The sequence below is a fragment of the Setaria viridis genome, chromosome 9 (assembly GCF_005286985.2).
Source record: "Setaria viridis chromosome 9, Setaria_viridis_v4.0, whole genome shotgun sequence".
Taxonomy (NCBI): Eukaryota; Viridiplantae; Streptophyta; class Magnoliopsida; order Poales; family Poaceae; genus Setaria; species Setaria viridis.
In genome coordinates, this window is record NC_048271.2 from 46,696,004 (window position 1) to 46,722,155 (window position 26,152).

Consider the following 26,152-nt stretch of genomic DNA (forward strand, 5'->3'; position numbering starts at 1 on the left):
TCGAACAGGTTTGCGCTGTCTTGCTTGTTACGTTTCCCACAGGTGTTGACGTAATCAGGTACACTACGTAACCTCTAAGCGTTTACGTATTACTAGTACCGGCTAGGGAGGCGCGTGCGCCTCACGTGAGGTCCGGATCCCCCTCCTCTGCTTCCCCTCTGATTCCCTGCGCGGCGCCGACCCTCTTCTTGGAGGAGGGGGTAAGAAAGCGAGGCCGCCGCCGGGGCACACTACACTGGCAGGGTCTTGTGATCCTGTCCAACCCACCCGCCTCTCGAACTTTCGGAACCATACGCGCGCTCGCTGCGGTGCGGCGCGGCGGGCTGCTGCTAGCTCCGACGCCGAGAGGAGGTGGGGGAGGGGACCAGATAGCGAGAGATGGCCTCGCCGGAGCCATCCGCGGCGGGTGCCGGCGCCGGGGGCGAGTCGGCGAGCCAGGCGGCGGCGGTGGAGCCGATCCGGATGCCGACGGTGGAGGAGATCAAGGGGCAGGACATCTGGAACAACTGCGCCGTCCGCAGCGTCGTCAGTGGCGTCATGGGTGAGCAACTACACTTGAGCCCGGAGGCTACGGCTTTGTTTCTTTTCTTGAGCGTCGTCGGTGGCGTCTTAGTTTCGTAGCTAGTCTCTCCATTGGCGAAGTTTTGCAAGAAACCATTTTGATTCAGAGTTTGGGGCACTGCGTGAACTAGGCGTTTAATATTATGATGAAGTTTAACTGTTGCCATGCTTTGGACAAAAATACTTTGCGGGATATGGCGGCGTGGTTCATTAGTTAAACTATTGGAAGTTTGGAGATTGGATGGTGCTTGAGAAATGGAGAGAGGTCTGGTACTTTGCTGGATATCGGTTCATTGGTTATGGGTAGTTGCTCCCCTTTTTGTCCAGAGATTTCAATCAAATAAAGCTAACTTTGTAAGGAATGAGAAGAATTTGGTGTGTGGTAACGCGTCAGTTCTATCAATTTTGTAAGGAGCGAGAAGAATTTGTGTGTAAAGGTTGCCAGATCTTAAGAAATTCTTGGACTAGATCATAGGAAAATCTTATTATCCCTTGAAATGAACTTTAATGTGAAATGTTATATGCTAAGGGAGCATGTTTGCAGCGAACTTGCCTTAGATAAGCATAATATTTTATGTAATTTTGTCGTGGTAATCGATGGTCATGGAATATCAATTGGTTCGAAAAATTTCAAGTAGGTTGTTAAGAATTTACCCAGAGGCCAGAGGTAGAAAGGTTGTATGTAACTGCGCATGCCCTTCAATGTTTTCTTCATTTACCTTCAGAGTTGCTATAAGCATGGAGTAATAAACATACAATGGCATTTTCTTTAGTTTGTAAATTCCAGCTCACATCTCAAGTTTCCTCCCTTAAGGAATGACATGGGAATCAGATGCTTGGTTTATGGAAGCTTGATTTTGAATGCTTCATTCTATCAAGAAAGGCCTGTGAAACACATTTTTCCCGTAGTGTAACAGTCTTATGTTTTATGCACAACATTTGTGTTTCTTAAAACGAGTTTAAGACAGAGCTAGTGATATCCATAATATGCACCCTATCTATCATCAAAATAATCCAATCATCAGTGGTTGCTTGCAATTTAGCTTTTAGTACCGTCAGAATGGCAGCCATTAAGATCTAATGTTTGGTTACTCATGTTTAGATTGAAAACCATGTCTTTTCTTACCTTAGCTAAAATACCCTATGTCCCTACAGTATGAACTGCTTGGCCACCCACCAATGATAGATAGCGTAGCATGCTCTTTTAGATAACTTGTATTAACTCACTATCCTCCCCATTCAATAGGAGGTGGTCTTGGTGTACTTATGGGACTATTCTTTGGAGCTTTGGACAATCCAATAATGGCAGAGGAGATGACAGCAAGGCAACAAATTGTATACACAGCAAAACAGATGGGTAGGAGAAGTATAAGCAATGCCAAAACCTTCGCGGTCATGGGTCTGATTTTCTCAGCAGCTGAATGTGTCGTAGAGAAGGTAGATAATTGTAACATTTTCCACATTAATGAATGTTTCTACTTGCTACATGTTCTCTTCCTATTTAAACTTTGTATTCTCATACTTTGGCAGGCTCGGGCAAAGCATGACACTACCAATACAGCGGTAGCTGGCTGTGTCACAGGAGGAGCTCTAGCAGTAAAAGGTAATTGTTTTGCCATGTCACTATCTATAAAATCCTGAGACAATATACTTAAATTTTAATTATCAACTAGTTTCCAAGACAATTTCCTGGACTAAAACCCCATGGTGCATTCGTTGGAGTTGTATTTCGTATGGATTGGTGTGGATGGGTATCTTTAACATCTCTAGTAGCTTTCTTTCAGCTATTTGTGTCTCCACCCATGTCTCATAATTCTGATAGGTGAAATTACTGAAGTGTTCTGTACTAACTGTAAATCTGCATTTCTGATTATAGCCTGAAGTTGAAAGATATTTCTGTTCTTTTTGTATGCGTGGTGACATTTTCTTTTTCTATACCTTAGTTTTCAGTTCCTGCTTATATAACTAGCTTAGAATGAGGAGATATTTCCTACATTGCAGCCCTGGTGTATCTATAATTGAATATTATAACTAATGGAATTTTTAAATTCTTGCAGGTGGCCCTAAAGCTACATGCATTGGATGCGCTGGTTTTGCTGCTTTCTCAGTGGCAATTGAGAAGTTCTTTGATCGACATACTTGAAATGGGTGCTGTCAATTTGAAATGAAGCCTTTTTTGTAGCAGAGTATGAGCAGGATTAGCAGAAGAACCTGATTATTTGCGACATCCAGCCATTGACATATCTTGAGAGATCTTGTGACCTAAAATTTTTGCTATTATCAGTTTATTACATGTCTTCGTGGTTAATGACTTGACCAGTGGTGCACCTTCGAGGCCCACCTGAATCAATATTTATGACATCGGCTGAGTTCTCAATTGTGTGTTACGTTATTCTCGACACCAACGGGTGTCTATAATATTGTTGCAAATCTGTATTCTTTTAGCCATGACCTGCTCACTGAACGTTGTGTTTCACTTCTACATCACTACTGATGCAGTGAAGCGAGTGATCTTTGAACTTCCGCCTTTTTATCCGCGAAATGCCATTATGTGCTCAATTCTGTCAAGAGAAATGTTCGAAAATTCTGAAGAGTTTATTTAGTCTGACAGCATGTGCAATTTGGTTTTGAACTGAACTCCATTACCTCACGAGCCTGATGTCTGAAATACAAACATCGCTTTCACTTCTGTCCAGTAGACAATGTGATTACAGTTGAAGAGTCTTACAGCATCTCTAGAGTCTAGTGTCTACAAGAAACCTACCTCTAGTGCTTACGTGTATCCACATCAAGAGCTTACATGCATTCATATTAAGAGCGATCTATATTTTTTTAAAGAGGGATTTAAAGGTAAAATAGAACAACCCAATCTATTTCACTCCTGCTCGAGGACGACCATCAGAGCTAATCTTCAATAATGGCGATGAGCAAGGAAGCCTCGTCGGAGTCTGGCGCCTGATCATCTGGGTTAACGGTGAAAACAGGAGAGAGATTGTCAGTTCAATCCATCGTGAAAAGTATAGCTTTCCTAACTCGAATCATCACAATCTTGCGGCAAAACTACCTGACGGAAGGTTGGAGATGATCTGCTCAACGATTCCAGCACCATTCGCATTATGCCCCTTCTCCTTCTCCTCCTCTCCATTGCTAGTCTTGGCATCGTCCTCGGTGCTGTGGTTGCCATTGCCATTGGAGCCCGACACAGTCATGCCGATCTTGGAAGCGACAGCGCTCAGAATCCCACCACCATTCGCCTCGTCCCTCTTCTCCTCATCCTTACTGCCATCAACGGCGTCGCTACTGCCCGTCTTGGCGTTGACCCCACTGCCGCCATGGTCATCGTCACCATTTGCGCCAGACATGGCCATGCCGATCTTGGAAGCCATGGTGTTCAGGATTCCACCACCATTCGCGTCGCCCCCCTTCTCATCACCGTTACTATCAGCAGCGTGGCCATTGCTCGTCTTCGAGGCGTCCTCGGTGCCGTGGTTCCCATTGCCATTGGCGGCAGACATGGCCATGCCGATCTTGGAGGCCATCGCGCTCAGAATCCCGGCTTGCTCGTCTGCCACCCCCTGATCTTTCTCTTCCCCTTTCGCTGCCTCTGCTTCCAATGTTCCTACACGAATCAATCGATCAATCGAAAGGATACACTGCAAAAACTGGAAACTTCCCTGATCTAATAGGCTGCGGAGATTGGAGAAAACAGATAGTCCATACCTGACGCCGACGACGAAGCAGGGGGCGAGCTGGACAGGAGCTTATGGAAGATTCCGCCGCCGCCATTACCTTCGTCCTGCTCCCTGCCCTCGTCATCAGCCGCCCGCGCCGCATTTCCACCGCCGTTGCTTTCGCCTCCGCCATCAGCACCGGACATCGCCGCGCCGATCTTGGACGCCATCGCGCTCAGGAACCCGTCCTCGTCACCTGGCTCGCCGCTACCATCTCTCTTCAGCGCCTGGCCATCAGACGCCGCGGCGGCATTGGCCTCGCCGCCGCTCCCGTTCGTCCCGGACATCGTTGCGTTGATCTTGGACGCCATGGCGCTCAGGAACCCGCCATCCTGAGCTGGCTCGCCGCCGCCGCCGCCGCCAGCACCGGCCGCCGCAGCTTCTTCTTGATGCGCTTTCGGCTGCGCCACCGTCTTCCCCTGCTCCCTCCTCTCCTCCTCACCCACCGAATCCTCCATCTGGGAAAACGAAGCTACGAGAACTAAGCTCCCAACCAGCACAGCGTTGAGCCGTTGAGTGTGAACTAGTGCCAAAGCACAGAGATATTTTGTTCTATGAATCCAGATCAGCAGCGGAGAGGAGCCGTGCCGCAGGCGGCTATTTTATAGCGGCGCGACGCGGGGGCTACACGCGTCCGGCGAGGATGGCTTGCCCTTCTCGGGACGCGTAGCCTGGCCGGCGCGGATTGGCACGTCGCTGGGGGGTTTTCAAGTTGTTTTTCTTTCTCTTTCTGAGGGGAGGCGGTGAGATGTCGGGTGGACGGTGGATCGGGAGAATCAGATGGTTGTCGATGGAATCCGGAGATGCCAAGCACTCAATAAATGAATAAATAAAAATTAAAAAGACATCCTACAGCAAGATCAGAGTGGCGCAGCGGAAGCGTGGTGGGCCCATAACCCACAGGTCCCAGGATCGAAACCTGGCTCTGATACTTTAATTTTATTTTTTCCCCTTTTGCGACAGGGTGTTTCTGAACAGCTAAAAAAATTAATCCTAGACTGCGACAAGGAGATCGGAGCGGACCTGCTGGCCGACCCGGCCTACTATGCCGGCTCCTCGTCTTCGTCGGAGGGGTGGTGATTAATCGGTTAATTAGCAGCTGTGCAAAACTTGGGCCGCTTAATTTTTAGCCGAATTGCTACTTCGATTTGATTCAAGCATGGGCTTTGCTAGTCCACCACCCAGTCACGAGTCAGTGTCACCCACCACACGCGCGACATGGACACCCAGGTCCCGGACGACGGCCCGTCCCCGTCAACTCCCTGGCGACGACGGAACGAGCCGACGCTTGCCACTCTCCGCCGATGAGGTAAGTAACTAACAATCGTTAGCACGCGAACACAGACAGACACGGGCGGCATGGCTGCTCCGCGTCTCCTCCTCCTGCCGCCCGTGCTCCTACTCCTCGCCGGTCGCCGGCCGCTGCCGCTGGCGGCCGCGAAAGGAGGCGAAGAAGGTCTCGGTGGCGCTCTACTTCTGCTCGCGGTTCACGTGAAGCGCCTCGCGGGGATGTTCAAGGACGGACTCGTCGACGCCAAGGACCTCCGCTAGGACCGGCACAAAAGCTAGCTGACTCAGCTCGTCCGTGGCTCGACCTTTAAATAAACCGAGTCAAGTCTCAATTTCAGCTGGTTTTCATGAGGAGCTGGCTCGTGACCTGCTCATGAGATATTCGATTAGCTCATTAGGCTTGATAAAGATGAAAATACTAAAATTATTTTTTATCAGTATAGTTGTATTACTATTATTTGGTTAAAATAAACCTGTTGTTCAACTTGTAGGTCAAATCTAAGTACTAATTAAGTTTATTTTGATTCTCTAAACATCTATATTATCCTAATTTATTGACTTATGTTATTTATTTCCGTAACATCGTCATCAATTTTTTTTAACGAACCGTATAAAATAGTGCGAGTTTCTATCGATATAATAGAAAAAATATAAGACTACACCCTTGGGAGGCCGTAGGCAGGAAAAGGAAAAGAAATGAAAAAAAAAACTAAACTCGTTTGGTTGAATTGGAGTATCCTTGTGCAATATCGCTCGGAAATTGTGGTTGTTGGCTTCTCACCTTGAGTCTCGCTGCTTGCTTACTACTCAACACCGATAAAGGGTTGGGAACCGTTCGCTGTTTCAAGTGCTCTTGCAGCAGTAGTACTGGAGTAGTTGGCTATAGTTGCTGAATGCTGATGCTTATAACACAGGTGAGCTGATGGCTTTCTTGCAGCATGGCCCGAACGAGTGCCTGCTCAACACCGTGGAAGCTAGCGCCATGGCCGCCTGGCCGGATTTGGTAATTCATCTTCCTCTAGCCTCATAGACTCTGCCCATCAGTGCTTTGACCTGCAAGAACGAGGCCCCGATCGCCGATCGGTTGATCGCGATGAATTTGTTGTGATCAACAAATGTTGCAGTTGCAGACATAACAATAGCAAATATCATCATACTCTGCTCTCAGAGTCTTAAGCTTGCGGCTCAAGTTGACAGCATTTCTGCTATTCTTGCTTGAAAGTTTCTCAGCGGCACCGTGTATATGATATGTCTCTGTTCTTAACTAGTTTTTGGCTGCAGAATGTGCATTTCCGTTTCATCTCATGTGTGGAGAACCTGGTGGTGAAGGGCCAGTTCGACAAGTGGTCGTCCTGCTTCCAGAAGCTGGGGCTTAACACGAAGCCTATAGTTGAGTGCTACCATAGCGGACAGGGTTACAAGGCTCGTCCTCCAATCTATGTCTCCTCGGCTAGCTTCTGCTGTGTACTTTTTTGTGCTGCTGCACAACTGTGATCCCATCACAAGTTGTCCCCTTCTTAGATAATAAAGATAGCATGCTACGCCCTGATCTTAACCAGTGTTGGTTTGCATCTTGCTTAAATGTTGGTTTCGTCCAGCTTGACCTCAAGTACGCGAACCAGACCGACGCTCTGAAGCCGCCGCTCCGGTACGTCCCGTGGGTGGTCGTCGACGGGCAGCCGCTGCTAGAGGTAAGCTGCACTTCCACTTTCTACCTGAAATTTCAGCGGCACTCACGAGTCACGGCTCACTTTATTCACCTTGCGCCACGCTATTTGATCAAAGGCCATGGCATTTCTTTGCTGATGACGAGCATGTCTGCGTCACAGGACTACGAGAACATCGAGGTCTACATCTGCAAGGCCTACAAGGGCAGCCCTCCAAAAAGGTCTGCCGGGGGCTGGTCCATTGTCGGCCGACGACGAACGCGCGCAGCGGCGTCACTTACAGCTCCGGCGGCGTCAAGCTTGCTCGCCACCTGTAACTGATGGCTGATGCAGAGTGTGCTCTTTCGGGTCGTGTACTCATGTGGACATGGGCAGTTCCACGTTACTGTCTGTCCAGAAGCAATAATATGGGCTGGATGTAGTCTGTAGATGCACGGGAAATTCGACTAGCAGAAATTCTGCTCAAATATACAGAAACTAAGCTTTCTTTCTCCCCATACCTTAGATCTTTGTTACTTGTATATGAAATGCATCTCCCTATGGCAACGCGATAAAAAAAAAACTGGGCTGCGTGCGCACTGTTGACGAAGCCCAATTAGTAAAAGCAGCCCAATAACGTCCGAGGCGCTGAGCCCATGGGGCGAAACGGCCCGTGAGCCACCCCGGAGTAAACCCTAGCCCGCAGCGGAACGCCTCACCATAAAAGCACGCCCCTTCTCCCCCCGCCGCCGCCACTCGCCGCAACTTCTCGCCCGGATAGGGAGCACGCTGCAGGAGCCCTAGCTCTCCCTTCCGCCGCCGCCAAAATGGTAAGCCGCCTCTCCCTCTCTCTCGCCCGCGCTCGGCTGGGGAAAAGGCTCCGTCTTTCTCGTCTGTTCCTGCGCCGATCCGTGTTGATTTGCTCGATTCGATTCAGTGAACCACGCATGCTGTAATCGGTCTCCAGTTGGATTGATAGTAGCCTCCTGTAAATTGGGTAGTTATCGAATGGTTTCACCTCACTTTCTGGAAGTGATTCCTGTTGTGGTTTGTGACTTGGTCCGGTACTAGATTCCTGTGGATACAAAGACCTAGATTAGATGTCATATCTTTCTGGTATAAACGAGTAGTCCGTCGTCGTTTGATGGGATCCGTGGGTGAGGTAGCCAGATTGGTGTCGTTGCCCCCTACACGTGGTTAGATCTTGTGACTGCTGTATGATAATGAACTTTGTGATTACTATTAGCTATCTTGTGGTGTTTTTTTTCCCGTTGGTTTTAAGTTATGGTCTTGGTAGGGATTCTGGTTATACTTTCAGTCACTGTTATGTTTTTAGATCTTAGATGTGCACTCACAGCTTTGAATTTGATTCCCTGCTCTCTCATGCGCAATTGCAGCTTATCTGCTACTAACTAGCGATTATAGGTTCTATGCATTGTTTACCAGTGCTTGGAATTTATCTGCTTTGCTTAGTTTTATAGCATTTCAATATGGCTGATGTGCCATGTTCTATGCCAGATGTTCTGTCATTCATATCATCTGGATATTCAGTTTTGCTTAGTTCACATCTGTGCTTAGAATAGCATGCTATGTGAAGGTTGTTTTCTTTAAATATCCCCTTCTAGTTTATGCAGATCGCTCATGTAGTGTCTTCTGATTGAGGAAAAGCAGGGTCTGCTACTTTGGCAGTTTGTGCTGAAATGGATGCTCTGTATCCATGTACCGCCTAGTAGTTGTTCTGCTTAAAATTTGTCGTAATTGCAATCTTTTAGAACATTGATTTACTTTTGATTTTTATTTGAAATGTTTACTGCTTGATGTTCGAATTGCTGGGTCCTATGATGGCATGGAATCTTTGAGACCTGATCATTCTTATGATGTCAACCATAAGCATATCTTCTGAGGACCCTTTTGATGTTACAATTTGCGTTTTTTAACTCGCTGTTGACTTGGTCCACAGAGCTATATGGAGTTTAGCTTTGAATGTTTTTAGTCGGTTTAGTTTATATGAATTACTTATCTGTTGTCTCGTAACCATCCTCCTCGCCTAACATGTGTAATTTTGTTTCCATCTTATATAGGTGAACGTTCCGAAGACCAAGAAGACTTACTGCAAAAACAAGGAGTGCAGGAAGCACACTCTCCACAAGGTGACTCAGTACAAGAAGGGTAAGGACAGCCTATCTGCCCAGGGAAAGCGTCGTTATGACCGCAAGCAGTCAGGATATGGTGGTCAGACCAAGCCTGTGTTCCACAAGAAGGTACTACAAAGTTGTTGATCTATGATTGCCCAATTGAATTGTCAATGCTGCATACCTGTCTTTGCAATGCAATCTGACATGCTTATGTGAAGAAATGTTTTATGATATTCCGTTGTTGTAAACTGTTCATAACACAAAAAAATTGGTTTCTATTCTCAGGCTAAGACCACCAAGAAGATTGTGCTGAAGCTGCAGTGCCAGAGCTGCAAGCACTACTCACAGCACCCGATCAAGGTATTGTCTCATTTCTCTTCGGCTAAACATACTATTGGACCAAGTATTTAAGTGTATGTGTTTGCTCACTCTTCTCATTCCTGTGTTACAGAGGTGCAAGCATTTTGAGATTGGTGGAGACAAGAAGGGGAAGGGAACATCTCTTTTCTAGATTGCTTGCCTATCTGGATGCTGAAGTTGTGGTGTCTACTACTGTTCTTAAAACCTCTCGTCAAATTTCAGTGTTATTAGTAGTTCTTAATGCGGACCATGCTTATGTATCCAAATTCCAATGCCTGACATTTGCTCTGAGTGTTGGTCGACTTTTGGCTAAATGAAGTTTTGTAGCTTGAATCTGTTCTTTTTGTTTGAATTTGTGTCTGCCATTGATCGTGCTTGATCGTGCTTGTGTTAACTTTGCGGCAAGGTTGTGAAGTTGTCTGGTTACTGCTGGCGCCCTGTGATTGCAAAGGGTTCTCTCTTTGATGACGAATGTCACAGCTACAAGCCTACAACTCTATAGGGGACCAGGCTGCAAGTCTGGCTGTTGCGGCAACGATGACGTCCAGATGTGATCTGACTAATTGGTATTCAGTTAGGCTTAACAGATTCTGGAAAGGCGGTGAACGAACTTTTTAGAGAATTAATTAGTTTGTAGCAGGTATTTGATTTAGCAAGATGCTCGGGGGGTCTAAAGTAACTCATTACTATTTACATGATCTCTCAAACTCCGTCTCTAATCAAAGGATCTTAAAGAAAATTGTGATAATTAGCCTTGGCATTTGTAGATGCTCTTATTATCGCTAGACAGCGTCGCTTTCTTTCTTTACACGACAAAATTAAAAGCAAGTTACCTTAATTACAACACTTTCGGCTTGCAGCCCATTCGTTTTTTGAATAGGTTGTCTTTAGTCGGTATAACTCCATGTTGGAAGCACCACACTTTTTTTTAAATTAAAAAAATGCTTCCTAATAAGTTAACGAGAGGAGTAAGAAACACCTTGATTAACAGGTCCAGAGAACTGAGCATGCTTATGCAAGTCTCAAATAAAAAGTGTCATTCTCGCATTCAATAATTGAATAGCATGAGGTATTTTTGCTACTATGTTCTGCCAATCAGAGAGCTTGTTACCAACTAGGCAACTCATGCAAGGCATTTGTTTTTTTTCTTTTTGAAAGACCAATCAAGCCATTTTGTTGGTTCGCTCCTTCGATGAATTTGTGTCTCTGTTAATTGAAGCATGAGATATTTTAATGGGAACTAAGTTGCCGCTGGAAACTTGGCACGTCTCAAGGAGCAGAAAAATCCCCGAGCCCCTGTAACCATCAAAGCTCGCGTTGCATCGGCCAGGGCCAGCACCACACGCAACAAGGACACCGTGAAATTCCAGGTTCCGTTCAGGGTTTACCCAGAAAGCAAGGGGAAAAGCACACGCGGACGCCTCCCGGCCGGGCAGCATGATTGCTCCCCATCCCCGGCGTCTACTCCTCCTGCCGGCCGTGCTCGTCCTCCTCGCCGCCGGCGCCCTCCTGCCGGAGGCGGCGGCGAAGGTCTCCCTGGGGCTCTACTACGAGTCGCTGTGCCCCTACTGCTCGCGGTTCATCGTGAACCGCCTCGCGGGGATCTTCGAGGACGGGCTCATCGACGCCGTGGACCTCCGCCTCGTCCCCTACGGCAACGCCCGCGTCGGATCCAACGGCGACATCTCCTGCCAGGTAACCAAAAATCGAGGCCCAGTCCAATGATTCTCCAGTGTTTTTTTCAGCTTAGACTCTCCAGTAGTGTTAAAGAATAAGGGGGTGTTGGATCTTTAGTCCAAACTAAAATTCATGTCACGTCAAATATTCGGAGGCTAATTAGAGGACTAAATATAAGTTAATTATAAACTAATTACATGGATGGAGGCTAATTCACGAGACGAATCTATTAAACCTAATTAATCCATCATTAGCACACGTTTACTGTAGCATCACATTGTCAAATTATGGAATTAGGCTTAATAGATTCGTCTTGGAAATTAGTCTCCATCTGTACAATTAGTTTTGTAATTAGTCTATATTTAATACTCCTAATTAGTATCTAAACATTCGATGTGATAGGAATTTTAGGAGAGACTGAAGAAACAAACACCCTCCTCGGTCAGTTACGGCTAAAGGTCACTCTAGTAATGTTAAAGCTTAGACTCTCCAGTAGTGTTAAAAAATTTCTATAGGAATAATTCCTACAAAATTCCTACATGAATCCTATGTTACAAATGGGGCCTGAAACTACTAGCTTGTGTTTTCGCCGTGGACGCGTATGTGACTGAACACATCGACAAAAGACAAGTGTCGCCTTCTTTTATACGTCAAAGCTCTCGCTCATCAAGTCACCAGCCGTAATTGGACACGAATCGATGCTTGCACTGCGTCAATTGAGGTAGGATAAGCATGATCTGCAACCGCCAGCTGCTAATTGTGGCCGTGTTCCTTGACGAATTGCAAAGTGACCTGGTTTTTGTACTTGCAGTAAGTGCGGACGTTGTAGCTGATGCATTGCTAGCCAAAGCCCCACTAAGACCTTGCACTCTTTTCTTAGCTTCTAGACAAGTAGACATACCATCTTTCATGTCCAATTCGACTAGGTTGCAGAGTATCTGATTTTCTCACACGCCACGTCCACGCTCTCCAAATTCGTCAGTTGCTTGCGTACAAAAATCATCTTGTACGCATACGGCACTAGCTTTCCTCTTAATGCCTGCATCGTTGTACGCATAGTACATGGCCTTTCGGGATGTATCTGTACACCGTATATTTTCGGCTGGACATCGACGCTGCACGTTCTCAGGCTGCTGTTGTCCACGCTGCGCACGCAAAGCTAATCTCGTTCAGGATTCCGTCCACGTTCGCGCGGCCCAGGCGCCCAGCCCAACCCGCTGGGCGCGCTGTCGCTGCCGATGGGACCCACGGTGTCCCACGTGGCAGGCCGAGTAGGGCCCACCTTGTAGTCGCCTTCCGGTGATAATAACGGCGCACGGCGCACGTGGTCACCCGCCTCGCGCTAATCTCCCGATAAAATACGCCTCGTGGGGCTCCCCGCATCGCACCACCTCACCTCACTTCACTTCAATTCACCGCGGCGACCTTCCCATCGGCATCGCGATCCCACCGACCCGATGGCCGCCCGCCTCGGCGTCCCCGCGCTCCTCCTCCTGCTCGCCTCCTCCCTGGCCGCGGCGGCCGGCGACGAGGGCCCGGGGAAGGTGGCCGTGGCGCTCTACTACGAGACGCTGTGCCCCTACTCGGCGCGCTTCGTGGTGGACCACCTCGCCAGGGTCTTCGAGGACGGCCTTCTCGACGCCGTCGACCTCACGCTCGTCCCCTACGGCAACGCCAGGGTCCACGCCGGCGGCGAGATCACCTGCCAGGTGAGCGGCTGGCTCCGCGCCCGATAGGCTCCTCCCGTTTCCTTGCGCAATTTCGTTTGGAATCGCGGTTGTTTGCTCGGTATCTCACTACGCCCAAAACGATTTGTGAAACGATTTGTACTGATATCTTGGGTGCTGCCGGGTACGATTGTCATACCCGCCAGCGTTCAGTGACCCGTTAAAACCGTCACTACAAATGCATTTGCCTTTGTGTTTGACGGGTGAGGTAACCACCCGTCAGCACAAATGGTCAGCACAAATGGCATCATAAGCACTCGCCAGCATAAATGTATTTTAATTTATATTGATTGGAAGGGCTAAATGTTTCTAATTAGCTAAAAACTTAATCGTATATGTCCCAATATATTTTTAACATGTATTACTGAGATACATTTTCCTGAGGATATCCTGCCTTACTCAGTAAACATTTATCTCTTCTTGCGGTAGGAGTAGGAGTAGTTGGCTTGTTGCTGATGCTAACACAGGTGAGCTGATGCTTTCTTGCAGCATGGCCCGAACGAGTGCCTGCTCAACACCGTGGAAGCTTGCGCCATCGACGCCTGGCCGGATTTGGTAATTCCTCTCACCTCATATTCTCTGCTCATTAGTGCTTTGACCTGCAAGAACGAGGGCAAGACCCTCCGGCCTCCGTACGATGAATGGATAGATGACAGTGAATTTTTTTTTTTGTTTAAAATTGATCACAGCGAATTTGTTATCAGCAAATAGTTGTGAAACAGGCCATCGTACTCTGTTCTCATTCCTCAAGGCTCAAAGCTTCCGGCTCAAACTGACAAATCTCTGCAGCTTTTTGCTCCAAATATTGGGACTCTTAGAATCCACAACGGCTCAATGTGTGTCTGTGTCGTTGCTGTTGGGTGCAGGACGTGCATTTCCGTTTCATCTACTGCGTGGAGGACCTGGTGATGAAGCGCCAGTACAAGAAGTGGGACTCCTGCTTCCAAAAGCTGGGGCTTGACCCCAAGCCTGTTACTGACTGCTACAAGAGCGAACAGGGCCACAAGGTTCGTCCTCCAATCTTCATCGGCTCTAGCTTATGCTACCTCTTTGTGATGTTGTGCGAATTTCAACTTCCATCCCGTCACTTCAATAGTTCAATCACACCGTTAACTCGCATCTCGTTCATTCCGTCCAGCTTGAGCTCAAGTACGCGAACCAGACCAACGCTCTGGTGCCGCCGCACCGGTACGTCCCATGGGTGGTCGTCGACGGGCAGCCCCTGCTAGAGGTATGTTACAGTTCCACACTTCCACCTGAATCTCAGCTGCACTGATGGCTCACTTCACGTTGCACGAGTGCACGACTGTTTGATCAAGCCTGTTTCTTTGCTGATGGTGAACGCGTTTCGGTTTTCAGGATTACGAGAACTTCGAGGTTTACATCTGCAAGGCCTACAAGGGTAGCAATCCTCCGAAGGTCTGCGAGGGTCTGGGCCATCCGGCGATGGCGCTTGAGACTGCGGTGGCGCGCCACGGCGTCAGCTACAACTCCGGCGGCATCGAGCTTGCGACTGCAGAAGAGGAGGGAAGGGAGAGCAAGATTAAGATGCGGCTCCCAGATAATGATAACTGATACATTGTTGGGTCATGTGGACATAGGCAGTTGCGTGTTACTGTCCGGAATACATATTATGGGTTGCTGTAGGTCGTGCACTCGTACAGTAATAATGATATGCTAAGCTGCTTTGCCGCTTAATTATAGTCTGATCTGGTTCTGGGTGTACTCTTTGGTTATGACATTGTGGGTGAGAATCAATTGGACGTTTGACAAAGTCGCATTGATATGGCACGGCAAATTGGAAGAACCGTACTTCGGCTATAGTGTTCTGTCTTGACGAAGTATGAAGTCTGCATGCAATATCAGCTACCGAGACGGGAATAGGAAAAGGTGGCTGAGTGGAATGCGAGCATAACTAGAATGCAGCGTAAATCATGGTCCACGTCACATCACACTACACAAGACGATCGATGCGACTTCCAAGTCCTCCACTCCAAACAATGCCCTCGGCTAAAATGGAGCTTATGTAGCTCCAGTTCTCTACAGAAAGCCAAATCAAAGAATTCACTCAGCTCACGGCACTAAGATACAGATCTACAGCCACAGACGTCAGTCATACATATCCCAGTATTATTTTCGTGGATGAGGATTTGATCCTTTGATTTGCTGCCAAAACTGTGTTGCTAATCCACCTGTAGATCTGCACCATCGGAATACTAAGCAAATTCTCGATTCAACCTCTTCTCTTATGCATATATGTGCAGCTCAATCCCATGATGTCACGGACAATGCAACCCAAAGATCATTAGATGTCCCAGATATATACATCCTATGTGTCTGGATCTGCTCATCATCAGTACATAATGGGGTCGGACTCGAATAGTGACCGTTGCTTATTCTCTCCTTGACTGAGAATATGATTTCTCTTTGCATTGGTTCGTGGCCATTCAAAAGATTTCCCATGCTCAAAACTTTCCTCCATGATTGATTTGCAGTAGGGGGAGGAAAAAGGTTTGACAAAGCATCTCTCTCATGCATCCCCACTTTTTCCTTAGTGGTGAACTCCTAACATAGAATGTTAAAAGGAAATCAGGAACATGGCCTCAGAAAATTTGCTGGCAAAACAATGACAGAGCATGGGCACAGCAAGAAACTAACAGAGTAACACCAGATGGAGTCTTAGAAAAATTAAGATTCTGAATAAACTTAAACAGAAAAAAGAAGCACATTGCAATGAATTAAAATATCTCTAGTCCACACCCACATGATGTGGCTGAAAAAACTGATAAGTGACAGAGAAACTTGCAGTGTTGTAGAACAATATATGACGTTTAGGGAAAGCTAATTAGTTCATTAAGCTTGTCTTAAACGTCATATAATTGAAAACGGAGGGAGTACTATGAAAACCTTCAGTGTTTACTGTCTAGTAAACTATCATATACTGCAATTTTAGGATGTAGGCAACCGATGAGCAAATTAACTGAACGTATGAACATTTTAGTTCCATCAACTTTGTTCCTGCAAATGACCGTATGTAACGAACGAAGGGTAAAGAACATAGCATTTACCTTTTCATAGCAAATGCTTTCCAAAGTACTTCCCATTTTCGGAAGATAGTAGTTGAAGTAATCAGCAAAAATTGCTTGCGCCAGTCGTGGAGCATCTATAAGCTTCCTATGGATGGAAGCAGCAAGAATCAGCAACTTCTCAATGTGCTCAAAGACTTGACAAAGCCTCTTCAGGTCTCCAGCCAAATCACTGATGTCAGAATTCCCTGCTAAAACAACAGACTCAGTATCGCTGCCTGTGGCCAGTGCTTAAGATCCTGGAAGTTCTTTAGTCCCTAAAGGGTTGCTGGCATACAAGTTGGATATTTTATTTGGAGTATCTGTTATTTGCCTGGCAGCCAATAATCCTGGGGCTGTGTTTTAAAGGTGCATTTTGACAGAAAAATATTCTTAAAAACATTCAACATTTCAAACTGGCTGTTGGTTCTTTTGTTAGACAAAGGATAAGCGGGCACAAAAGCTCATCTTGGTAACAGAAGGTCTCCTGTGAAAAACAATCCATAGATACTTACTTCAAAATATAAGTCTACAGTTCACACAGCCAGCCGTATGAAAGGTATAGTAGTACCTTGAAGAGATTTCAGTGTCGACGCCATTGTGGCATACAGCTGATCCATTTTAGTCTTCATTAACTTGAAGCCACCATATGTGGTCTTGTTCAGGATATCAGCTGATGATTTGAAGGCAGTGCACACCATTTGCTCAAGGAGCTGCTGTGGCCTCAAAGTTTCAAGGTAATGAAGCACCTGTGTATCACATATATGAAAAGCTTAATACGCATCATGCTAGTATTTTATCTATAGTAAGATACTTAGATGCTAACTAATAGTCACGAAGATCATGGTTCCAACTTAAAAAGAGAGCCAACCCCATGCAGTTCAGAACTCCCATTTCCAGGTAAAGAAAATATGTGCTGATTAATTTAGTTTTCTTTGAATTAATAACTGAAACCTTCAAACTGCACATTATTCATATTCAGATCGGTCATTTATAACTGAAGAACCACTTTCTAGCACAAAACCACCTGCTCCACCATAATTAGTTGCAATGCCAACATGCCTTCTTATATGATTATGGAATCACCATGGATAAGAAACAACGAACTACCTTTTCTCCTTCCCGAACAGGATCAAGCAGCGACTTCTGTTCGGATACAGGCAATGGTGGAGCATCATTCCAGATTTTGCGCCACATATTCCCATGTTCAGACATACGCTGAGAAAGCTTTCCTTTAGGAGGCCAACCTGAATTACCATCTGCTTTGTCCTCACTCACCCAGTCACCAGGTGAATGCCACCGAATGAAATCTTCAAAAACGGCGTCTGGGTTTGCAGCTTTAAAAGCAGACATATCTAAGCAAGGAGCAGAGCTTCCTGTTAGTAGCAAATGAAGAAATTCTACAATACTAGTAACAAAAAGGAAAAGAAGAATTCCTAATCCAAAAGCCCATTGCCTTGCTCATAAATCAGAGTAAGTAAAAGAAAATTTATGAAGATAGATCTAGGAACAATAACACATCATGTAACGGATGTTAAGTCATGCTGTTCCCAGAAAATCTTACCTGAAGATAATATATCCCTTTCCAGTTGACCAGATAGACCCTGCGGGAACAGAGGAATGCTATGAAAATCAAATCCGATTTAGTTAGGCGGACTTATGCAATAGAGTAAGTAGTGCATATATCCCTCCAATTAACTGAGCTACTGTAGTTCTTCGGACAAACTATGAATCAGAAAGGGATTTGACCATTCATGCATACAAAGAGCAACTTCAAGAACTTACAATGGCATTGCCAAAAGCTTCTGCTGCATGGAGCCTTTCTTCATGCATATCCTCGGTCATCAAAGGTGCATCCTAAGGAACTGATGGAAACATGAGGCAGTGCATGAGGATCACAATAATAAATCTGAAGAAGAGCACAAGCAGAACCTGAGTATATGGAGCATGCATTTCCTGAAATGTATTCAGGAGCATCATTTTAGGCACAACACCAGCTGATCCTTTCCGAGTTTTGTTCACTGCCTGTTCTTAAACTATGAGTAACCATCAAACTGTTTCAAATTCCAAATAAAAACAGTCAATGACAGTATATTACCGTAGCATTTGAAGTTTCATCTTTGTGGCCGGCACCTTTCTCGCGGTTCAGTGATTTCTTTCTCTCAATGCATATCGCAAGCTTGCCAAAAGAAAAAGCAAAAGGCACAACTGCTTAAAATATGCTGGAAAGAAACAGCTCACCCAATAAATTAAGTACTGAGTGTTAAAAACATGTTTCACTTTGCCAACTCTCCATTCGTAAGATAACTAAAAAATAGCCCCTTAATGCCAATTTATTAGATGTGAAAGAGGTAGGGGAAAAGTAGTTGCATCATTTGACAAACAGCGGCTTGCAGAAAAGTGTGAAAACCCATGAGACTGTATACCTTGTTAGAGTAACATAATGAAAATTGCATGGATCCTTCTTGTATATAGGACTGATGCTTAGTGACTGATTCTATATCACCTCCTCACCTCCCCCTTCTATCACTCTAAAAAAAACTAGATAAAAAATAAATCCGAACAAAAAAATAACCTTCAAACTTATTCTTGTCCTAATAACCTCCTCCCTTAAACCAACACCCCCAGAGTGTCGATCAGACCTGTCCTCTTAATCGCTATCAGATCAAGCTACCTATCCAAAGCCTGCATGAGACCAATTCTTTTGGCACGAGGAGCACAATGCAAGGACAGCATCATAGCTGGGTTTAGCGTAGTGGCAAAGACATGATGGTAGCAACACTGGAGCATCGATGTTGCTGTGGAATTGAGGGCATTGTGTAGGCCAAGCACAACAATGGAGGCTTGACACAGGCCATATCAGAGCTTGCCATCCTGGCATGACAGCAGAGCAGAGCTGAGAGCGTGTGTTGTCTGAGTCCGGTGAAGACACAATCATGCTAGAACCTAGGAGTACTACAATATACATGTATTATTTTTTAAATTCATTAAACTAGTATATCAAGCAACAATATAACTAAATAAATAGCATTCTTAGCATTCTCTCTGACTTATAATCTCGTATGAGGAGATGTGGCCCTCAAGACAAGGAAAAAGTATTGATGTACCATTTGTAACTTTTGGTGGATAAGACAAGAGGAGAGATCAATGCTCGAACTGCTTTTCATCCTAGGCAATCTTTCTGATTCCTCCCAGCACCAACGGATTTCACGTACAAAGTCAATCCACAGCACAGCAATTGCTGGAATAACAACCAAGTCTTTTATCAATAAAGCTCTCCAATAGAAAACAGAAATTAAAAGAAAAGTCAGCAATAATACACACCGCGTATATTACAGTTGCCAAACCACAGTGCGTGCAAACAGAACTGGCCAAAAAGTGAATCTGCAGGTGCACCTCTCATAGCACGGCTATGCTTATTTTCTGCTTCCATATAGTTTGAGTTTCCAGCCTCTGTTGAACAGAAACATAAGAGTTTATTGGATTCTCAAAATGAATTCGAAGAGAAGAGTGCAGAAATTTAATAAAATAACATGATCCATCTACCTAATTTTCACTAAGAAGTAATGCCATTTCATTATTGTTAGTTGAGTTTGAATTTCTGAATCCAGCAACGCCAATCACTACCTGCAACCTCAAAAGCTAGGGTTGACATCCTTTTGATGGCAAGGTAGGGTTGACACCCTTTTTTTTTTTGGCTCAGCAGCTCGTGAAGCATGCACACAAGCTGAGATGTAAAAAGGGAAACTGGGATGGAAGTCACGGGATAAAACTATAGGTGACTAATCAGATCAAGCAAGACAGAACTATCCATGAAGACTGCTGTCTGCTGAACTAAAACTCCGGATGCTGCCAAACCACGAACACACAAAGAGAGTAGCATGAGTTCAGGCAGTAATCCCTTTTCTGCAAATGCTAGCAGATCATTCTCACACTCAGATTAATTGGTCACTCCAGTTACGTAGATTTAAAGAGAAGCTTCCCAAAGTGCTAATATTTGAATAGCATGCAAAAAGTACCATATGAACCAGCAAATTACTTATGTACTCGCAGCCTAGTGAAACATTGTGGAATGTTCAGATTTTCAGTATTGAACTTCATAAGTGATTGGCTCCATTATGCTAGATAATGTGTTGACTTAGTAACTATAAGTTTCTTTCAGGCCAAAAAAGGAGGATAAATAGTACCATCACTGAAAAGATCTTTCATAACACGATCAATAACAGATGGTGGAGGCACAGTAGTAGTAGATTTTGAATTGTCCTGGCCTGAAGTATCTGCTACCTAGCACGGCAAATTTGAATTAGAAACAAAATCCTGGAAAGGTAATTGGGGTCACTTGGCAGGTACAGTGACTCGTATCAACTTCTTAACCTGCAACGAAGTCTTCCAAAAACTGTGCCTCCGCTGACGATTCATACGCATTCACTAGAAGATGTAGCTGGGATGCAAACCCAACAAATTTTCCAATAGAATCATCTACCCTACAATGTAAATTTGAACATATATCAAAACAAATGCATCCAGAATATGGGAAAACAACACATTATTATGTATGTACTAGACACCTAACTGGTGAGTGTTGAAATGATGGATAGATATGATGCTTATACTTCATGAAATTGAAATTACTTGCAGACGGTCAACAAGAGATTTACAAAAAAGAGTTACATGTATTGAGATACAACTGGGTGAAGAAACCAGCTATCAGCATCAAAGGAAGAAGCATTTTCCACTTCAGCCATCTCAAGGGTTTCTTCAAATGTCCTCTCTCCCCAAATGGCAGTCAGCTCAAAACCTAGGATAACCAAATGGATCATGTTATTAAATATACATCAATATGAAATATCCTCTAGAAAATTGAAAACATGATATGTATCAAATCCAATATATAACTTGCAACTAAGAGATAACACTTCTTAAACGTATCATTCAACTCACTGGAAAAGTGGACCTATTTATTATAGATAATTTTCTATACAAGAAATCTACCTTGTCCATGTTAGGGTTCCTTTTGTCTTGTATGAAGACTGAACAAGAAATATTTTACCTCCATAGTTACTTTTACAATGAAAGGATAGATTATCTTCTACGTGGAGATAACTTTTGGTGTCAAAGGTAAAATGTGAATCTCAATAACTATGTTATGTACTACCCTTATACAAAAATGCACTTATATGTAAAACAAGGGAACAACTCGATTGAAATGAGGTGACTACCACTAAAATAGGATAATGAAAACTGTAATATATGATGCAGTGATGCTAGATCAACCTTGGATGGTATATATCAAAGTGGATAGACCTCATGTTACTGGATGGTGAAAGGGCACAGGTGTAAAGTGGAATAATTCAGTGGAAATTTTTGTAAGTGTCGGTAGCTTAATGACACTGACCTGTGCCTTTTAGGTTCAGTCCCATGGCTAACGTCGGTTCTTCAATTATGGTTGTTTATTTATAATTACTTGTAAAAGACATGAGACTTCAGTTACCTTTCACAGGATCCTCAGCAGAGTACCACTCTGCCCAAGGGCAATCATCGTCCCATTGTTTTTTGGGGTGGCTTGCAACTTCATTTTCAGTTAATGACTCAGCAGCTTCAGAATCTAAAGTCTCATTATCATAATCATACTCAGGAGTCCTGTAGGTAAGCTTCATTGAGAAGTGAACCTTTACCCTGGATGGAAAATCTGTTGAGGATAGGACCTCCAAAGTCAAAAACAGAAAAATGAAGGTTAACCCATGTACAAACACAAGCAGTCGGTAGGACATGTTGAATATAGAGAAGTTAAAGATGAACAGAATTACTGAACGAAAGCAAGTGATATATTCTAAATTTCAAATGCTACGCATTGTATAACGGTTAGCCACTCCTACCTTTACCTCCTATAAAAAAATTATCTTGGCTTTTTCTCAGCAACTTCTTAGTTTTGTTAAATACTATTAAGATTTAATGGAAGACCACAGACATCAGGAAACAGTAAAAGCTTTTAGAGACACTCACAAACTTTGATAGAAATAGCTCATGTAACCCCTCCAGATGCATGAGTCTTATTGGCACTTGGCTACCAATTCGATCAGCTTCAAATCTTCGAGTAAATACTGTTCCCAAGTTCTGAATTCCTATATGTGCTTTCCGTGAAGGGTCATGAACGGGTACAAATGCTGGCCAATTGCTAAATTTCAACAATCATTCAGTAAAATGACAGTGATAACGCTTGTTAGGGAAGCTAAGCTTTAAAACTCACTCACCTGCCACAATTAGAAAGGGCAATTGCTACAGAACTCAAAAGCTTAGTTGATTCTGGATCGTCAAGAACCACACCGCTGGCACTCAGCGGAGCAATCATCTGTGAGCACATAAGAAACACTATGAGATTTGATTTAATGATGTAAACTAGCCTATGCACAATAACTACGCTCCACTACATATTAGAGCTTGGTGAATATTTTTTTGGAGGGGCACATAAAGTTTGTTGCACTAATAATTCAGTGATTTTAATTGGCAAAATTGAAATTGCTTTATGCTGAAAGAGAGTTAATAAAAGCAAAAAACACAAAAACGTTTGAAGTAATATAAATGCACCCAGCAGAAAAATCATGTGACGGACTATGCTTGTATAAATGTGACATAAAAAATCATACCAAAAATTCATCAACTCCAAATGAGAGCTGCATGCTATGTGTATCATCATCCCAGTATGAGTTTTTGCCTACAGATAGATATCAGTGACTGTAAGAAAACAAGAATAAAAAGCAGAAGTTATCTTGAGAAGAATAACATGACACACAAACTTGCTGAAGGCATTAACAAAATCACCTTTTGCAGATTTCATGAAATGATACTCCATAGAATACACTCTTTTCCCATGCTTCAGTTCACGTTTGATCAAGTATAAGTTTTCAAAGGGAGGAACAATCTCTGCACCTTTTTGCTACAAGAATGTATGTTAGTTAGCAGATCAACGTTTATCGCACGAGCTTGAATATGAGGTCCCAGACAGAGCAGTACCATTAAGATCTTCGGGCCATCTGCAAGCCATTGACGGCAAATGGCCTCTATCTCAGATATAAACCTAGATGATCAAGAAAATCTCAATAACCCTTTGCAGATAACTAAAATTGACCAAAAACGATAATAAAAAATGGATAGCATCATTGTAGATTTGCAGACCTTTCCCATGATGAAGCGATAGTGAAATCATCGAACCGTTCAAGCTGTAGATAGAAATAGAGTATGATAATCAACAGATAAGTTTCAGCTCAAAAGGATTCAGCAAAATTTTAACTTCTAATAAAATGTATGGAGCTGCACACACTGGGCCTTACAAAAAATAACAGTGAAGAAAAGCTAGCACTAATTACAAGTTACACGCTGTCAATCTAAATAATTCAGCAAATGGTATCCAACAAAGCACGGCTGCAGTTACCGAGCAATTAGCGTGTTTGAAGACACACATTATGCAATTAAGCATCATAGAGTTTGTTACATATGATCCCTACAAACTGCCAAGTTGTTCTGCCTCTTACAGTAGCACTTTACAGCAGGAAACGTGCAAAATTGCAAATGCATACTCCTTTAGAAGCAAAACACTATAAACAGCTTACAGCCCAATAATGGACTGCACCAACTGATCAACACAGTCGTGAACCGTGATCTGGTGGCCAATACATCGACATGTCCGATACTAGCATACTTTAGCGACCAAAATACCGTTCAAATTCTCCAAAAGTAGCCTCGAAACTTCAGCAATTCAAGCTACGAACCTAGTAAGTACACCCCAAAACCAATCCCCGTCATTACGCAACGACAGCACCAAACCGAACACTATTGGTAAAAAATAAAAAAAAATCGGAACCGGGTTGCGAGCAAGCGCGTGAAGGAAGCGGAAGCGTGAGTACCTCCTCTTCGGCCTCCTCCTCGTCCTCCTCCGTCTCTTCGTCCTCCCCGATCCGGCGGTGCTTCGCGTACCTGGAGGAGGACGTGGATGCCATGGCGGCGCACTCCCAGAGCGGAGCAGCGGCGCGGTGGCGGAGCGGGGAAGCCTCTCCGCGTTCCCCGTTAGATCGGCGAGGTGGGGGAGGCCGCGAGGGAGGGAAAGGGAAGTGGGCGAGCGTGATGCGTCGGAGGGAGGTTCCTCTGCCGTTGAGCCTCTACCTTTGAGCCACTGCCATGTGGGCCCACATGGCATTGACTCAACGGCAGAGGATCTCGTTCCGATGCGTCGATGACCGGTGGTGGAGGCACCGTACGCTGGTCGCACGACGGTTTCCAGAGCTGCGGGCCACGGCATGGGTACGGGTCCATGGTGTACGTGGACTTGGTCTAGGTAAGAGTAACGATTGACGACATGCTGTCGGCATCGGCCCAATCGGGTGATGGTGTTGGGCCTAACTTGGGCACGACAGAATGGTGGATAGGTTGCCTCATGGTCCAAACGTTACAAACATACATTCGGCCCAATCGGGTGATGGTGTTGGGCCTATCTTGAAAGGATAGGAATAGGATGTTGCTTCATGGATGCTTTCATCCTTTGTCTACGACAAATAATATTCAGCAGATATGTCTTCACTAGAACCCCAGGCGCGGCTTTGCCGCGCCCTTGTTGGAGTCAACCGCCCCATAAATTTTCGTTTTCTTAAGTTGGCTGCTGATGTTTTAGCTTGCCATGGATGTCCAGTTAGAGCTGGGAAGAGAACAAAGTTGGTATTTTGCAGGTTGCTAACTAAGGAAAACCAACAAAATAGTAACACCCGCTGAGAAACAACTGAAGATTTTGTTGGAAGGAAAAACAAGTAAATAGTGATAACTCGATTGTTTTAGTGGACTACGATAACCTGGAAGCATCTGATCAGAGTTTTGGCTCTCACTTGAAGGCAGCCATTGCAGAAATCAAAACTGAAAATGACGGCTTTGGTCACAGGAAATCGTTCAGCTTTAAGGAAAATACAGTAATTGGCAGTATTTGACTCCATGTATTTGAAAGCAGAACAACTTTGACACATTGGAGATAGATCAGCTAGAGGTTTCTTTGATGAATGTTAAGAACGAACTGGTACAACAGCTTTGAGAGGATTTCAATTATGTAGAAGGCTCATATGATTACAAATATGCAGGAGAGGATTTCAATTATGTAGAAGGCTGATATGATTGCAAATATGCAGGAGCCTGATGAAAGGAGCTGGCAAGTTTTAGTATGCATAATAAGACTGTAGAAGTTAAAGGACAAAAGAATGAAATTAATTGCCCTTCAGCAGCTTTTGAAATTTCACCTCTTGCCTATTATGTCACTGGCCATCTAACATATGTTGTATTGGAAATTTATGAGCATCAAACCTGGGGATTGTTCTTCAAAATATCTGAAGCGTTGCAAAAGAGAGGAAAACATATAGTTATGCTAGTGCTTAGAATATTTATTTTCTGGAAGCAAACCACTGTACAAATCTTTATGTCTGAGTACTAAGGTAATGCACCATGAAAACATTTGTATTACTTACTTTAGAAAAATAGCTACCATGGCTTGTTTTATAACATGGCATACAACTGTATGTACTTAAATAATTAAGAAATTGAATTGTCTATATTAGTATACCAAGTAAGCTTGTTCCTGTCTGTGATAAAGAGAGTCTATGTTGCTGTTCTGTTTCTTTTTGCTTTTGGTGAAACAGTATGAGGAAAAAAGAACATAAAATGAATACAGAGTGTTTTAAGAAATCAATTTTAATTAAAAAAGCCATATGATGAAGGGTTCTGTTACTTGTTTCCTAAGGCTTGCTGTAACTCACTCAGTGCAATATATTAGAAGCACAAATACGTAGCCTTACCAGAGAGTTAACAGTTTTATATATCATTGCTAGAATCTCATGTGACGGCATCTACTACATATATCAAAACTCGGTTAAATTTCCCTCAAAAATTAGTGCTGCAGCTAAGCATAAATAATCTAAAGTTTAGCATTTA

At 44.3% G+C, this 26,152-nt stretch overlaps 5 protein-coding genes, 2 non-coding genes and 1 pseudogene across 9 annotated transcripts; 6 read left to right on the plus strand and 2 right to left on the minus strand.

Moving 5' to 3' along the window:
- Positions 1-134: 134 nt before the first annotated feature.
- On the plus strand, positions 135-2,938 carry LOC117837258 (mitochondrial import inner membrane translocase subunit TIM22-4). Its single transcript, XM_034716853.2, has 4 exons — positions 135-541; positions 1,808-1,998; positions 2,092-2,164; positions 2,619-2,938. The coding sequence occupies exons 1-4, from the start codon at positions 379-381 to the stop codon at positions 2,702-2,704; spliced, it is 513 nt and encodes a 170-aa protein (XP_034572744.1). The 5' UTR covers positions 135-378; the 3' UTR covers positions 2,705-2,938.
- Positions 2,939-3,181: 243 nt separating this feature from the next.
- Positions 3,182-4,864, minus strand: LOC117837256 (uncharacterized). The gene is made up of 3 exons (XM_034716851.2): positions 4,282-4,864; positions 3,626-4,180; positions 3,182-3,524 (listed from the first exon to the last, which is right to left on the minus strand). Exons 1-3 carry the CDS (start codon positions 4,748-4,750, stop codon positions 3,466-3,468), a joined length of 1,083 nt encoding a protein of 360 aa, XP_034572742.1. The 5' UTR covers positions 4,751-4,864; the 3' UTR covers positions 3,182-3,465.
- A 287-nt stretch (positions 4,865-5,151) lies between these two features.
- Positions 5,152-5,223, plus strand: TRNAM-CAU (transfer RNA methionine (anticodon CAU)). Its single transcript has one exon. It is a non-coding gene; the product is annotated as a tRNA-Met (tRNA).
- Positions 5,224-5,373: 150 nt separating this feature from the next.
- LOC117840672 (gamma-interferon-responsive lysosomal thiol protein-like) lies at positions 5,374-7,667 on the plus strand (annotated as a pseudogene).
- A 233-nt stretch (positions 7,668-7,900) lies between these two features.
- On the plus strand, positions 7,901-10,058 carry LOC117840197 (large ribosomal subunit protein eL42). The gene is made up of 4 exons (XM_034720656.2): positions 7,901-8,058; positions 9,310-9,489; positions 9,649-9,723; positions 9,815-10,058. Exons 1-4 carry the CDS (start codon positions 8,056-8,058, stop codon positions 9,872-9,874), a joined length of 318 nt encoding a protein of 105 aa, XP_034576547.1. The 5' UTR covers positions 7,901-8,055; the 3' UTR covers positions 9,875-10,058.
- Positions 9,063-9,135, plus strand: LOC117841243 (small nucleolar RNA R66). Its single transcript, XR_004637263.1, has one exon. It is a non-coding gene; the product is annotated as a small nucleolar RNA R66 (small nucleolar RNA).
- A 971-nt stretch (positions 10,059-11,029) lies between the features above and the next one.
- LOC117840195 (gamma-interferon-responsive lysosomal thiol protein) lies at positions 11,030-14,825 on the plus strand. Of its 2 annotated transcripts, none has more exons than XM_034720654.2 (5): positions 11,030-11,418; positions 13,617-13,682; positions 13,994-14,134; positions 14,266-14,358; positions 14,487-14,825. In XM_034720654.2, the coding sequence occupies exons 1-5, from the start codon at positions 11,161-11,163 to the stop codon at positions 14,700-14,702; spliced, it is 774 nt and encodes a 257-aa protein (XP_034576545.1). In that variant the 5' UTR covers positions 11,030-11,160; the 3' UTR covers positions 14,703-14,825. The 2 variants fall into 2 exon arrangements, with proteins under 2 accessions (XP_034576545.1, XP_034576546.1); XM_034720655.2 differs by lacking the exon at positions 11,030-11,418 and adding an exon at positions 12,777-13,109.
- Positions 14,826-15,022: 197 nt separating this feature from the next.
- LOC117840194 (uncharacterized) lies at positions 15,023-24,335 on the minus strand. 2 transcript variants are annotated; one of them, XM_034720652.2, is made up of 21 exons: positions 24,094-24,335; positions 23,366-23,409; positions 23,204-23,267; positions 23,012-23,126; positions 22,837-22,904; positions 22,444-22,541; positions 22,196-22,367; positions 21,684-21,897; positions 20,864-20,990; positions 20,567-20,676; positions 20,380-20,469; positions 19,517-19,645; positions 19,300-19,433; positions 18,291-18,371; positions 18,125-18,217; positions 17,978-18,049; positions 17,757-17,796; positions 17,303-17,547; positions 16,764-16,941; positions 16,196-16,404; positions 15,023-15,692 (listed from the first exon to the last, which is right to left on the minus strand). In XM_034720652.2, exons 1-21 carry the CDS (start codon positions 24,184-24,186, stop codon positions 15,393-15,395), a joined length of 2,676 nt encoding a protein of 891 aa, XP_034576543.1. In that variant the 5' UTR covers positions 24,187-24,335; the 3' UTR covers positions 15,023-15,392. The 2 variants fall into 2 exon arrangements, with proteins under 2 accessions (XP_034576543.1, XP_034576544.1); XM_034720653.2 differs by having other exon boundaries at positions 16,196-16,401; positions 24,094-24,334.
- Between the last annotated feature and the right edge of the window lie 1,817 nt (positions 24,336-26,152).

Excerpts from the sequence above, each read along its gene's own strand:
- LOC117840197 (XM_034720656.2), top strand. Across the intron at positions 9,490-9,648 it reads AGCCTGTGTTCCACAAGAAG|GCTAAGACCACCAAGAAGAT; the intron begins GTACTACAAAGT and ends TTCTATTCTCAG. Across the intron at positions 9,724-9,814 it reads ACTCACAGCACCCGATCAAG|AGGTGCAAGCATTTTGAGAT; the intron begins GTATTGTCTCAT and ends CCTGTGTTACAG.
- LOC117840194 (XM_034720652.2), bottom strand. The coding sequence starts at position 24,186 with ATGGCATCCACGTCCTCCTCCAGGTACGCGAAGCACCGCCGGATCGGG. Across the intron at positions 19,434-19,516 it reads TGGCAACTGTAATATACGCG|CAATTGCTGTGCTGTGGATT; the intron begins GTGTGTATTATT and ends TTGTTATTCCAG. Across the intron at positions 17,548-17,756 it reads AAGGGATATATTATCTTCAG|ATATGTCTGCTTTTAAAGCT; the intron begins GTAAGATTTTCT and ends CTCCTTGCTTAG.
- LOC117840195 (XM_034720654.2), top strand. The coding sequence starts at position 11,161 with ATGATTGCTCCCCATCCCCGGCGTCTACTCCTCCTGCCGGCCGTGCTC. Across the intron at positions 13,683-13,993 it reads TCGACGCCTGGCCGGATTTG|GACGTGCATTTCCGTTTCAT; the intron begins GTAATTCCTCTC and ends TGTTGGGTGCAG. Across the intron at positions 14,359-14,486 it reads ACGGGCAGCCCCTGCTAGAG|GATTACGAGAACTTCGAGGT; the intron begins GTATGTTACAGT and ends TTCGGTTTTCAG.
- LOC117837256 (XM_034716851.2), bottom strand. The coding sequence starts at position 4,750 with ATGGAGGATTCGGTGGGTGAGGAGGAGAGGAGGGAGCAGGGGAAGACG. Across the intron at positions 4,181-4,281 it reads TGCTTCGTCGTCGGCGTCAG|GAACATTGGAAGCAGAGGCA; the intron begins GTATGGACTATC and ends TGATTCGTGTAG. Across the intron at positions 3,525-3,625 it reads CATCTCCAACCTTCCGTCAG|ATGATCAGGCGCCAGACTCC; the intron begins GTAGTTTTGCCG and ends CCGTTAACCCAG.
- LOC117837258 (XM_034716853.2), top strand. The coding sequence starts at position 379 with ATGGCCTCGCCGGAGCCATCCGCGGCGGGTGCCGGCGCCGGGGGCGAG. Across the intron at positions 1,999-2,091 it reads CTGAATGTGTCGTAGAGAAG|GCTCGGGCAAAGCATGACAC; the intron begins GTAGATAATTGT and ends ATACTTTGGCAG. Across the intron at positions 2,165-2,618 it reads AGGAGCTCTAGCAGTAAAAG|GTGGCCCTAAAGCTACATGC; the intron begins GTAATTGTTTTG and ends AAATTCTTGCAG.